At 35.8% G+C, this 13,972-nt stretch overlaps 1 protein-coding gene across 1 annotated transcript in view; it reads left to right on the plus strand.

Annotated features, from left to right (window-relative positions):
• The window catches only part of LOC116174558 (BAI1-associated protein 3-like), a 30,296-nt gene extending 20,232 nt beyond the window's left edge, over nucleotides 1–10,064 (plus strand). Inside the window, exons 5-6 of the mRNA XM_031492495.1 lie at nucleotides 9,319–9,604; nucleotides 9,944–10,064. Of these exons, the coding sequence (XP_031348355.1) occupies nucleotides 9,319–9,604; nucleotides 9,944–10,064 (407 nt within the window). The remainder of the gene's footprint in view (nucleotides 1–9,318; nucleotides 9,605–9,943) is intronic.
• The last annotated feature ends 3,908 nt before the right edge of the window (nucleotides 10,065–13,972 follow it).

Raw genomic sequence — 13,972 nt, forward strand, 5'->3', positions numbered from 1 at the left:
TTGAAAGTTTTAAAAGTGTCACCCTGTATACTCACATTTGCTTACTTCATCTCGATATAGAGTAAATAATTCACTGCAAAACTAATTCATTCTGGGCGTATTGTTAGGTAATTCAATTCCAAGATAACGAAGCCAGGAAAAATATTAGCGAGACGATTAGAAAATAATCAATTCACTCATAAATCAACGTACCAGTACTAGTACTCACCAAAATATGTCAATATTGGACAATAAAAAGTGGTACTGGTACTAAGAAATAAATGAAATTCTGGTTCATTTGATTTTAATGAAAGTGCAGAACTAATACATAGATGTTGTCTTTCTGAAGGCCTGAAAGACTAAATAGCAGTTTAATTTGGGGGTAAAACAATAAAGGCCGTTTAAACTTATCTGTTGCCAAATACATGTTCTTAAAGTTTAACTTAAACTAAATCTAAACTAAACACACCCAGGTAATTTTGTCGCTCTCGGGGTGTGTCTGTGTTATTCTTCTTAGGAGCCACTCGTTAGGAGGTTCTGTATCGCTTTGGAGTAGCACTAGATCCCCAATTGTTAACGAAGCATCTGAGGACTTGGTTTTTGTTTTCACTTGAAGAGATGTTAAATAATCTCTGGACCACTGCTTCCAGAATTGTCGTATGATGTGCTGGTGATTGTAGGATGATTCGCCCCCGAAAATTCGCCCCTGAAATTTCGCCCCCGGAATATTCGCTCCCAAGAAAACTCGCCCCCAAGTAAATTCGCCCCCGGACTATTCGCCTCCGTAAGATTCGCCCCAGAAAGATTCGCCCCCAAGAAAACATAAAAAGTTTTGTATTGTTTTTTAATTACTAATTGGTAGTTAGATTTATTTAAAAAAAACGAATTTTGTGCACGATTTTCTAAGAGTTTAAATATTACAATCCTAATAGACGAAGAGTTTATTTTATTGTAAATCAAACACAATATTTCACCTTTCGTAAGTACAAAAATCTGAAAATCAAACTGACAACAGCAAAAAAGGAACTCTTATGGCATCAGTAATAAACAGAGTTGGACTGGGTCGCTGGGTCACTGGGTCAACTGGGTCACCTGGGTCACTAAATTAAACTGGGTCACTGGGTCGCTGGGTCACGTCATACTCTTTTCAGTTAGACCCAGTGACCCAGTTGACCCAGTTTGACCCAGTGACCCAGTGACCCAACTTGACCCAGTGACCCAGTTTGACCCAGCGACGCAATTTCACCCGGGGACCCAATTCGACCCAGTCACCTAGTTTGATTGAATAACGCAGTTAAGTCAGTGCCTTCGGTTCAAGTGTACAGATTATGCAATAAATGAAATGCTGGTTTGTTGAAAATAATACTCGATTGCTTGACAACTGCCATTTCTGTGATGTTTGCTTTAATACTGCCGTAAAAAACTTTCCATGTCCCGAATTGTATTAGAATAATTTATTTCTTTGCTTCAGGGCTTTCCAGTTTGCTTACAGGTGTTCATTCACATTTAATTTTTTTCTACTAGTTAGCTTAATCCAAATAAATCTTTTCTCTAAATACTTTCATTGACTACTTGACTACAAACTATAAACAAATGCATTTGATTTTTTTAGGTATTAGTTCTCTTGAATGAAATTGGGCTACGTGCTTGTTGCCGAATATTATTGAGGAAGTTTTTTTTTAATTAAAAGTTACTTGAAATTGTTTTGGATGATAACTAACAATAATTTAATTACTGGGCTACCGGGTCAGGACGGGTCACTGAGTAAAGCTGGGTCAGGATGGGTCACTGGGTCAAGCTGAGTCACCGGGTCAAGCTGGGTCACCGGGTCAAACTGGGTCAAGCTAGGTCACCGGGTCAAGCTGGGTCACTGGGTCAAGCTGGGTCACCGGGTCAAACTGGGTCAAGCTGGGTCACCGGGTCAAGCTGGGTCACTGGGTCAAACTGGGTCAAGCTGGGTCACCGGGTCAAGCTGGGTCACCGGGTCAAACTGGGTCACCGGGTCAACTGGGTCACCGGGTCACTGGGTCACCGGGTCACTGAGTCAGTAAACTAACTGGGTCACCGGGTCACTGGGTCACTCTATGCTTGACCCAGTCCAACTCTGGTAATAAAAACGTGTCTGTATTGTCATTTTTATACATAATAGTAGGGCACAAAGTATATACTAAATTCATTGTCTTTTTAAGGTCTAAATTTTTGGTAAATGGTCAACGTTCAACATTTTTTGATCTCAAGTGGATACTTTGGACATTTTAAAACTTTTATGGCATTTGCACCTTTTTTACCAAAATTCTCAAATTTAAGGCTGATCCGACGGGCTGAATTTGGAAGGAGTACAAGAGTACCGTAGCAGACTAATTGCTACTTAACTAATAAATATATAAGCAAACTTTTTTTTATATTTAAAGAAATGGGATGTTTGGAGTTAGATTTTTTTAGATTATTTTATTTATGATTTGATACTTCAGCAAACTTCGTCCATGTTGGTGTTTTTCAACACAAATTTACATCAAATCTGGACCAATTTTCAAATGTAAGTCTAAGGTCCTTTGTTTATACATTGATGCCAAAAACATTTCAATACATCCATAAATGGCTGAGCAATTAGACTCCTTTGTAAATGCAATTTGTTGTAAAATGTATTGCAAACATACGGTTGACGTTGAAGCGTTGAATCAGCGTTTTACAGGTGAGAGACGATTGAATATGAACAATTTCGAGTCTCGCCGTATTGAGTTCCAAATATCGTAATTTTTGCAAATATTTATTTAATTAATTTAAACCAACCTATTACTTCCGAGGGTTAATAAATGTTATGGGGCGAATGCTATGGGGGCGAATTTGTCGGGGCGAAAATTCCGGGGGCGAATTTACCGGGGCGAGTCTTCCGGGGCGAATTTACCGCACACCTTGCTGGTATCTAGACAGTTTATTGAGTGGAAAGTGTAGCACGCTTGGATCCGGAGGCATCACTAACGGTCTTCCGATTACGGTGCCTTTTGGGTCAAAATTTTTAGTTGAAGTAACATTCATTTAAATATTTAAGGTTACATTTGCATAAAACAACCATTATTTAGCTGATTCCTGCACTTTCACCGTTATTTAAGAAATAAGATTTGTTATTTGAAACGGCCCTGCGTAATCCACTCCTATGATAAAAAATGGAGACACTGGAGTGACCCTTTGGGACGCAAATTCCGGGTACTTATTATGGTATAGGTTAACTGAAAATTCTTAAACCTTCCCCCCACCCTGATAATATTATCAGAATCGATAAAGGGTGCTAATTTTACAATGCGATTTTTCATTTTATGTATTGACTATTTTTATTCAAAATACAATCAGTACACAGAAAGCATTTAATGTCGGTCTCTAAAGCATTTATAACTACATTTACTAACTTTGTTAAAATAAAAATGCATTGCGTAGTTCTAAGCGTGGAATGGTCAGTGTTTGCCAAGGTGCAACTTTTGTTTTCGACCAGTGTTTTACGTGTTTTACTTTAACTTCTCCATCAGAGTTCTCTCTCCTTAAATAAATGCAAGCCCCCAGCGCCCATTCCCATAATTTTTGAACAAGAACCTTCCCTATTATTGTGCATGGACTGGTCAACCCTAAAGGATCGTATATTTTCGATATATCGGATAATATTGATTTTTTAGCGACCCAAGAGTACAACCAGAAGTGTTATATATCATTTTAAAGAACTCAATGAGTTCTATCATTTATGAAAAATTCAACTTTTTCTGTTTGTACCGAACTTGGAAAATTTAAAAAAACCACATTCCGAGCGCCTGGAAAATCGTGTTTTCTGAAATATTTAATCCAGTTACACATAGAGGTATCTATTCCATTAAAGCGGCGTTGAATTTTGAAGTCCTTAGCGCTTCGAATTAACTTTTTCTTTATGTTCATGTGAGAAATACTCTTCTTTTTATTAGGGGTCGAAATTTGTCAAATGTTGGATCGAAAACTTCGACATGCGAGCGATATGTGATTTATTCAATATTTTGACGTTTAAGATTTGCATAAGTAATTCATAAAACATGCGAAAAGTTTTTAAAGAAAGAATTATGTTGATATCTGGTGTATTCAAGTTCAGTACAGAAAAGATTATACGTGCCATCAATTCTATTCACTCAAATGCGGTTGGTATCGATCAAATATCACTTCAAATGTCGAAATTATGTTCTCCAGATGTCCTACCAGCCATTGTACATCTAGTTAATTATACGATTGAAAACTGCGTAGTTCCCCATCTTTGGAAAAGGGCTCTTGTGCGTCCTATACCTAAAAAGTCAAACCCAACCGAGTTTTCTGATCTTCGGCCTATTAGTATTTTGCCTGTAGTGTCCAACATTTTTGAGAAAATTCTATACTGTCAACTAACTGAGCATCTCACTCGCTTTAATATTCTCCCTGAGCTACAATCCGGTTTCCGAAATAAATACAGTTGTGAAACGGCCTTGCTCAAAGTGACAGATGACATTTTTGCGGCTCTGTCGGAAAATAAAGCGGTAATTTTGCTTTTACTTGATTTTTCAAAGGCATTCGACACCATCAGCCATGATACCCATGATAATGACCACATTATTAACCACTTTGAACAACTGCCGAGAAAGCCTACTTTACAATTGGAAAAAAGGTTATAATCATGTCATCAGACGCTAGTAGTGAAAAAAAACAATTCTTAGTCGGTTTTTCACGAACTTTCAACGGATATAACTAGGTTACGGTTGGATAAATGAAGCTGATTTTTTTTTCACTACTAGCGTCTGATGATAGGTATGATTATTAACATTTTTTCTACTTGTAAAGTAGACTTTCTCGGCATTTGTTCAAAGTGGTGAATAATGTGGACATTATTAACTAGTAGTCAATAATGAGAACTGTCACGCTGTCACTTTTAGAAAACACAGCCCAAAATTTCGCTCAATAAACGTTTAGACAAGTTCTCTAAAATGAATAATTGTCACCATCCGCCATTTCCAGAGATATTACTTACTTAAAATTATCACATTTTGAAAAAATTCGAACGAAATTATTCTTTGAAAATATTTCAATGACAGAACAAAATACGGCCTCTTTGACTTGTACTTCTACGTACTTGATTGACATGTTAAATTAAGAAACAAAAAATTCTATCCAACCGTTCACTTTCTTATCAATGTAATATGTTAATTTAGAGGATTTCAAGTGCTAGTAGTGAAAAAAATAGTATATATACCACGGTAGAGAAGTCTATTATTGCCTTCGCACCTTACACCCCTCGGCGCAAGCGCCTCGAGATGTAATCTTGGTGCTCAGGCAATAATACTGTACTTCTCTACCTTGATATAAATAATGTACTATTACAGACTAGTGATATGTACATACAGCCAATGACAGTGTTTCTGTTTTGAATTTTTTCTCTAATTATAAGATTATCTTATTATCTTACCATTATAAGATATCTTATAACTCTGGCTACAAGGGTCCTGGGTTCGAATCCCAGGTAAGGCATGGCTGTTTGTGATTGTATAGTCTATAGTGGGTTGAGTGGGGAGAATAGCTAATTAGCTAACACTCCGCCCACTATAAAATAAAGGCAATAAAAAAAAAATATGTTAACCCATAAAAATGAACAAATTGTAAATAAATCCTGCTGTAGTTGTAAGTAAGCAGTTACAATACTGATGATTCGAAATTCAAATCCACGAATAATATACGAAAGTAGTTCAAGGGAAACACATTTCTCTAAGCATTTCTTGGTCGTAGTCTTATTCTTAACGCAGTGCAGGTTAATTACTCTCAGTAAATTAAATCCCGAGACACTGTGCTACGAGTGTGACTTCGAAAAGACAGACAGTTGAATTTGATGTGGGTTTTTTATGCAGGTTTTTTTTTGTGAAATTTATAACGAGTTAATCGCGCATATTGTTGACATAAATATTTCAGAGCGATTCTTTGAGTGCAAACCTTGAGGTTTTTTAAATTCTATCATACAAAATAAATTCTCTTTAGTTCGCGAAAATTTAATTTCAATGCTTTCCTTGGTCATTTTATGTATTTTGACCTGGAAAATAAGATAGTTTGTAATGATATCCATATATTCAAAATGAACAGCTTTTGTAAATAGCGAGTAGTGTTGATTCACGATATTAAATTCAAAACGGTGTTATATTCAAAGGGGCCAAGCCAAGGGGGCAACTCATATCGAATTCTCTAAAAGAAAAAAATACTTCAAGAATTACAACACGCCCATTAGGGATTGTTTTAAGATAAGGGATGTAAGGAAAAACAAATCCCAATACACGATAGAGGTGCGCGACTCGACGAATTTGTTGTGTTGTTTATAAATTTTTAAGGTTGTAACATAGTGCCACCAAAATTTTTTTTTCAAAACGCTTCTGCATTATTGCTTTGCGATATATTTTCATGGGTTAGCGAATTATTAAGATTATGTATCGCTTTGTATCACTCGTATGGTAGGTAGGTATAAGACTGAACATTGAAGGTTACCGCACATCATTAATCGTCAACTGTAGATAAATGTACTGGACCTACAAAAAAGTGAATACATAACTTTGTTGATGAAGGACTCCATTTTTGTTTGACTGATTATTAATATATGATGAAAATTAATTGAGACTCAAAATTTTTTATTTTCTAAGGGCTATCGATTTCGACGAGAATGTCATCTTCAGGCCGAGCTGAAAGACTATACACATTTTCATGTAAAATCTTTCAGCTCGGCCTGAAGATGACATTCTCGTCGAAATCGATAGCAGTTAGAAAATAAACATTTTTGAGTCTCAACTCTCAATTAATTTTCATCATATGTGAATACATAAATTGTCTCTTCAATTTCTTATAGAAATATTTTTTGTGTAAAAGTAGGTAATAGTTTCTGACTTATATTGAAAAAACGTAAACAAAACCGGTTTTTTTTTGTTAATATAAAAACATAACATATTGACGGAAAAAAATTTCCCTAGGTTATATCTCATTAATCGCATAATTTTCGATCTCTGACGCCTGGACTATGTGGATTCTTTACGAAAGCAAATTCATACAAAACTTCTTAAGGAATTCAAAAGAAGGGTGACGCTAGGTTATTTTAGGTTTAGGAGATCGCCCTTTCAGCTACATTCAGAGGGCAAATTCACATGATTTTCCTGATTGTTAGGCACATTGGTGTTTATTGATGGGCTCCAGCATCTCAGTAAGTTTCTTCAATAGTTTTAGGAGAAACTACTTGCCTTGGGCGCCCTGAGATGAATACTAATAATAAATTTGATAAAATAAAACGTTACACTAACTTCATAAACCATAAAATTGAAACTTTTATACAGTAATTTGAGTATTAATGTACTGTTTGTAAACTTTCATCATTTAAGATTACGTTTATATATCCAACGTCACTGATAAAGACCACAAGATACTAACCACCAAGAGCCATAACTCGTTGCAACTTGCTCATGATTGGTTTGCGCACCATAATTTAAAACTAAATAAAGAAAAAACTCAAGTAATTACGTTTTCTTCTAACCCCAAGTTTACATCAGGAAAATGCGCTAAAGTTCTAGGAATTTATGTAGACGACCGTTTAAATTGGACCAATCACATTGACTACCTAGTTAGTAAATTAGCAAAGGCCACGTTTGTTCTAAGGAACTTAAAAAAATGTATTAACACCACCACCCTTCAGGCATGTTATTTTGCACTATTTCACTCTCATTTAATATATGGTGTTAACCTATGGGGTAATTCCTCTAAAGTAAAAAAAGTGTTATCAATGCAAAAGAAAGTCGTCATGATGTTAGCCAATGAACATTATAGAGAACACGGTCAAAGTATTTTTTGTAAATTTCAAATCATGCCTCTTCCATCTATATTCATTTATTGTGCACTTCTAGAATTACACAAAAAGCAATCCTCGGTACTGACAAATGGCAGCACTCATAAATACAACACTAGAAAGGCTAACGATATGCGAACCCCTTACTTCAGGCTTTCCAAGTCTAAAAAGTATTACTATCAAGTGAAACTTTATAATATTCTCCCTAGTAATGTCAGGGACTCGACATTTTATTGTTTTAAAAATCGTGTAAGGAAACATATACTAAGTCATTGTTTTTATTGTGTAGATGAATATTTAAATACTCCATTTTCTTCTTAGCTCTAGTCATTATAGTATTGTATTCTACTTACAACTTTGATCTTTGACTGTGATATTTTATTACTGTACATTTGTTGGTTATTTACATATATTCATTGTTATTATATTTATTTTTGTGTATTTATGTGATGTTAGATTTTAATAGTTTACGATATAGGTACATTTTATCTTGTTATTACTGTTACCACACATTGTAATTGACGAGTCCTATATCCAATAAGCGATCATTCGGACTAATAAATAAATTATTATTATTATTAACGCATTTTACACATAAAAGTTCCGTCAAGAAACTGTCGTTTAACTAAACCAGTTTGCATAACTACAGGGAAGAGCTTTGTCAAATTGATGTTTCCATTAAACTACTTGACACATTAATCCGTGACTATATGAGTTATACGTTAGGGACGTTTTGGAAAGTGCGCGACAAGTATTCGCAAAGACCCAAACTAATCTACAGCCGGATTGCTACCGATTAAGTAGCATTAAACGTAATTAAGGAAGGTCAATAATCATTTCGAGATTTCTACTCGTAAATTATCGAGAGCTATTAGTAAATACCTTTGCAGATTGGTTTCTTTAGAAATTTAAATCGAGTACAGGCAAATCCCGAGCGATTTGCAATGCTACTAAATAATTAAATATCACACTTGAGAGTTTAATTTTATTTACACTTCGGAATTTGAGAACTTGCAACTCGTAAATGTGTATTTAAAATCTGCACTTCCTCCTTCATTTACTTGTCGATTGTCGATGCGGTTCTAAACTTGTACCCGAAGGCTAATGATCGAAAAAATAACAAATTCCTGATCCACTTTTTTCTGAATTCCTTAAATTTTGTTCCTGTATTCCATCTACTACACCCTCTGCATATTTTAAATACCTCTCCAACTGCCGTTGAAATAAGGAACGAAAAACAATGAAGAAAAAATTACTAGTGCACGGAGGATTCAGAATAGTTTACATATTCTGCTTCCTTCGGGACATCCATCCGGTAGTGGATGCTCTTATTTGCGAAGTACAGAAAGTTGTACTGCAGAAATTCAATCTCGAGAAAGGTTTAGGTTCTTTTATTTCCGCAGTATAATAGGATTGACTGGATTTTTTATTTTCTGAAACAGCATCAAAAGAAGTTCAGCAAAAGCGAAGGTTGCTAATAAGTTCTTTCTCTTTAGGTTTCAGCGACCCCTACTGCATGTTGGGAATACAGCCGGTTCCGGCGCCTTCGTCGCCTCAACCGCTAGCATCCAATCGCACTCTTTCGGAAACCTGCAATGACGGGCAGGGTAATCACGAAAAGCTCCGGAAGCATCACAGCTTCAAGCTGAGCTTTAAACGTAAGGAGGGTCGCATCCGAGAACAAAGAGACAGTATCGGCGGAGCGCTACCTGCTAAATTCATACGCGCCACGTCCGTTAAATCTCATACTCTTAATCCACGATGGAATGAGAAGTTTAGGTTGTAAGTATACACCTTGCACGTAATTACATTTTCTCGTTACCTACCTTTTTATATAACCTCGAACGCTTTATTATATAAGCGAGCTAATTCCGCAGTGAGCTGCCACGCTGGGCTCCACTTAATTGCTTTTAGAAACGGATGTGATATCACCTAATATACGCTTTCGAAAAAAATGTACGTAAAACACGCGAGTTCGTCCATCCAATCATAATTTTCCGTACCTACTCGAAAGATCAAAGCTCTTTCGCTTAACTACAACATCAAGAAGGTTGAAGGGTCGAGAACAATTGATTTTAAAGCTTTCAATTAAGCGCGACCATTTCATTCTTTTTGGCGTAGATACTTAATGAAAAAGGAAATCGTGCCATTAACAGATAATGAACCAACGTCGGGGGTTCGTTCGATAGTGTCATTGGAGAGTTTGCAAAAAAACTTGTTTGCAAAACCGCAAGCTATCTAATGGAAGTGTCAGCGTGATAAATTACAATTTTGGATGCTCTGAAAATGCATCAAAGAATTCTTGTAATTGAAAATGTTTAAAGGCCGTATTTCGCTCATATTTCTTATATGGTTTTGTAAATTAGGAAAAAAATATCATGTCTTGTTACTGTTGTAGCTGTTGTGTTGGTGTCATAAGTTAACGCAGTACAAAACAGACCTTGTTCTTTTATGAATAATATTGTTCTTCTTCTTCTCGGAGTCTTTTCCTGATGTCCTGCGCTAATCTTTTCATTTCTACATATCTACCCTTGTCTACGTCCCTTCTATGTATCTAAGGCTCTGTCGTCCTACCCTTCTCACCTACCTTCTATAGCTAGCTATACTAATACTCCGCGTCTGAGCACGTGCCCTATTATTCTCTCATCTTCTCTGTTTCCACATTTCTCTATCTTCTTGTACAAGCTTCAAGCTCACATTTCGAAAGCTTCTATTCTACTTTTGACTGTTTATTTTCATATAGGTACTTGATATAGAAATAAAACAATAATGCCCGATTTTACAAACGAAGGTAAGGTTAATCATTGGTTAGAACGTTAGCCACCTTTGATTATAAGGTAATGGCCGGTTTCACAATCGATAATTAAGGTTAATCAACGAGCAAAAATATTAGAATCGAAAGTATGTAATGTTCTCTCTGCTGGAGAGGACATTTAGGGAAAAGAACCACTTGAAGATGACTTTAAAAACTTTATTTACAACTCAACACCTACCTATATCTACTACATTTCGATTAATAATGACTGCACTAATCAGTTAATTAATTGTTCACGTCATGCGCAAATCATTATTTTGGACTATAGACATGAATTTGTAACCTATAAGTAGAAATCAACTAAAAGTACTACTTAAAGTAACAAAAACGAACTAGTATAGGCGCGAAGTTAACCAAAATAAATATTCTAATAAAGGTCTATGGAAAGTCGTTCACTCAATTAGTAGTAGTAGTAATAGACAAAGTGGAGAAGACAGGTCCTGTATCACTAAATGAAAATTGCCTAATAATGCCATTATTGAAAATGAAATGGATCTGGCCAACCATATGAATCAGTATTTTGCCAATGCAGGAAAAAACCTGACAGACAAAATTCATTGACCTCCTACTACGCCTCGGATTAATAAGCAGTGGCGTATTTACGGGGGGGGATGAAGGGGATATATCCCCCCTCCCCAGAAGAATTGAGTTATCATCATAGCTATTAGGTATTTAGGTAATACTCCGCTATCCACTCCGTCCACTTTAAAATAAAAGTAATAATATATAGGTATATATAGAGAGCAATTTTGGTTTTTGGTTAAAAGTCTAAAGTCACTAAAATCTAAATATTCTGTAGTACTCACTATTCACTATTCAGTGAGTGATCAGTGTTGGCAGTCAACGACTTGGCTATTCGGCATCGATCGGCAATTCGCTACATTGATGCCCAAAATAACAAATAGGTATCAGGTACTTAGTACTGCTACTGAGATGAGGTACCTGCGTCCTGCCTTTCACGAAATGACGAAAATAAGAATTTTAAATTTTAAAAACAGGAATTTTTTTGCCCATAACTTTTGATTGAGACGTCTAATAGAAAAAGTACGAATCGTTTTGGATTCTACGCACCCAAATTAATAAGAAAAAGTTTTTTCCCGAGAAATTTTGGTGCAGTCGATTTTTGGGAAAAAAGGAAGGTAATAACTGCCTTTTTTTTGCCCAGAAAAAAAATTGCCTCAGATCGACCCGGAAAAAAATTTTCTTATAGAATGTGGCCTGTAGAATCCATAATTCCAAACAGTTCCAAGATCGGACTACTAGATCAAAAGTTACAGCCCTTTGAATTTTTTGTCGAAATTGGTTTTTTGCCCATAAATATAATAATAATAATAATAATGTTTATTGAGCATACATACAAACAAAACAATAAAATAATAATGTTGTAAATAAAATAATAATGTTGTACATGTACAGCTCAAAAGGTAATGAATTCGGCCTAAAGCCGTTTTTCAATTCATCCTGTAAGACACAAAATGATAAAAAAAAAACAGTCGTCTTGCTAAATTAATTACAATTCTCTAAGAAAAAGCTCTTAGTAGATCTAACAAACTGAGGATAGTTCATGTGCAATGCATCTAACCTTAAATTTAACAACGATGGTGCAACATATGTGAAGCAACCCTGGAATTTTGCAGTTTTATGTCTAGGTATTGTAAAAGAATTAGTTCTTAAATTTACACAATGAGCAGCCGATCTTCTTATCAACAGGTGATATAAATATGACGGTATTCTAAATTGTAAAATTTTATAAAGCATTATCATATATAGATATTTGACACGATCCTTGATTTTTAACTCATTATAAGTCTGTGATAATACGGCGTGACGTGCTCTCTAAGGGGAATATTGCAAATGTATCTCATGCACGCATTTTGAGTTTTTTGCAGCCTTGCTTGGTCACGTTTTGTGAGAAAAAAATAATACACCATACAACAATAATCAAAATGGGGTAAAATAAGAGATTTGACTAGCTTACGCTTGCTGGACTCATTTAGCAGAGATTTAAGGTGATAGATTGACTTTAGTTTTAAATATGCAATTCTAATTATGTGATTAACATGATCAGTAAAACTTAACCTACTATCTACTTTAATGCCTAAGTTTTTCACCGTGGTAGACCATGGTATGCTTTCGCTCATTAGACGTAACTGAAAACTAGACACCAACTCCGAGTGAAGTCGAGGACCCACACAAATAGCAGTGGATTTGGCAGGGTTCAATCGCAAACCATTGTTTTGGCACCACGTCTGTACACCAAGAAGATCAGAGTTTACAACATCGATGGTTTCTTCAATATTTGATGTACTACACTCTATGTAAAGTTGTAAATCGTCCGCATACAGATGGTATCGAAGTTGATGAAGACTTGTAGGTAAGTCGAAGGTGAATGCCGAAAAAAGTAAGGGGCCCAAAACACTCCCTTGAGGAACACCTCTCTTGATTCTCGCGAAACTTGACGACCTATGAGAGATTCTGACTCTTTGAGATCGGCAATTAAGATATGCTGTGAACCAGCTTACACTATTGTCATCAAAACCTAGGTGCTTCAGTTTGGCGATGAGCAGCTCGTGATTTACTAAGTCGAAGGCGTTACTCTGATCTAGCAATATCAAGATGGTGGGGGATTTATCATAACTGTGAGATATGTCATTTATAACCTTCATAAGAGCTGTGTTGGTACTGTATTTTTTCCTGTACGCTGATTGGTAAACGGGTGTAATGTGGGAATTTTCAAAATACCGAGTAATTTGAGAAGCAATAATTTTTTCGAATACTTTTGCAAATGGAGATAATAAAGATATGGGGCGAAGGTCGTTGTAAGTCGAGGGATTGGTAACTTTTACTAAGGGGATAATATCAGCCGTCTTCCAAATTTCTGGACAGATTCCATTACGCAGGCAGTCGTTAAACAGTTTTAAAACAACATCTAAACAATGTGGGATTATCAATACTAACATTGTTAAGTTTATATAATCGGGTCCGTAAGCTTTCGATGAACTATTTTTAAGAGCAGTGTAAATATCATGTTCAGTGATTTCATTAAAAGTAAACGTAGTGTTTTCACACCTCATTGTACCGTTGAAGAACCGTATCACATTCGGGTCAATTGTCGAATTTTCAGCAAAATTTAAAAAATACTCGTTGATAGCCGTAGGATTCTGTAGTTGGGCAGGCAGCTCGACTCTAGTGCTCCTTTTGGTGCGTACACCCAGTTTTTGTAGATGATACCATTGTCTATTCGCATTACTTTTATTAGAATGCAATATGAACTGTAAATATGCTTTTTTTCCCGCGATATCGCTGACTTGACGTAATTTCGTAACTCGCAGTAA

Source organism: Photinus pyralis, unplaced genomic scaffold (genome assembly GCF_008802855.1).
Source record: "Photinus pyralis isolate 1611_PpyrPB1 unplaced genomic scaffold, Ppyr1.3 Ppyr1.4_LG6, whole genome shotgun sequence".
In the NCBI taxonomy this organism is placed as follows: domain Eukaryota; kingdom Metazoa; phylum Arthropoda; class Insecta; order Coleoptera; family Lampyridae; genus Photinus; species Photinus pyralis.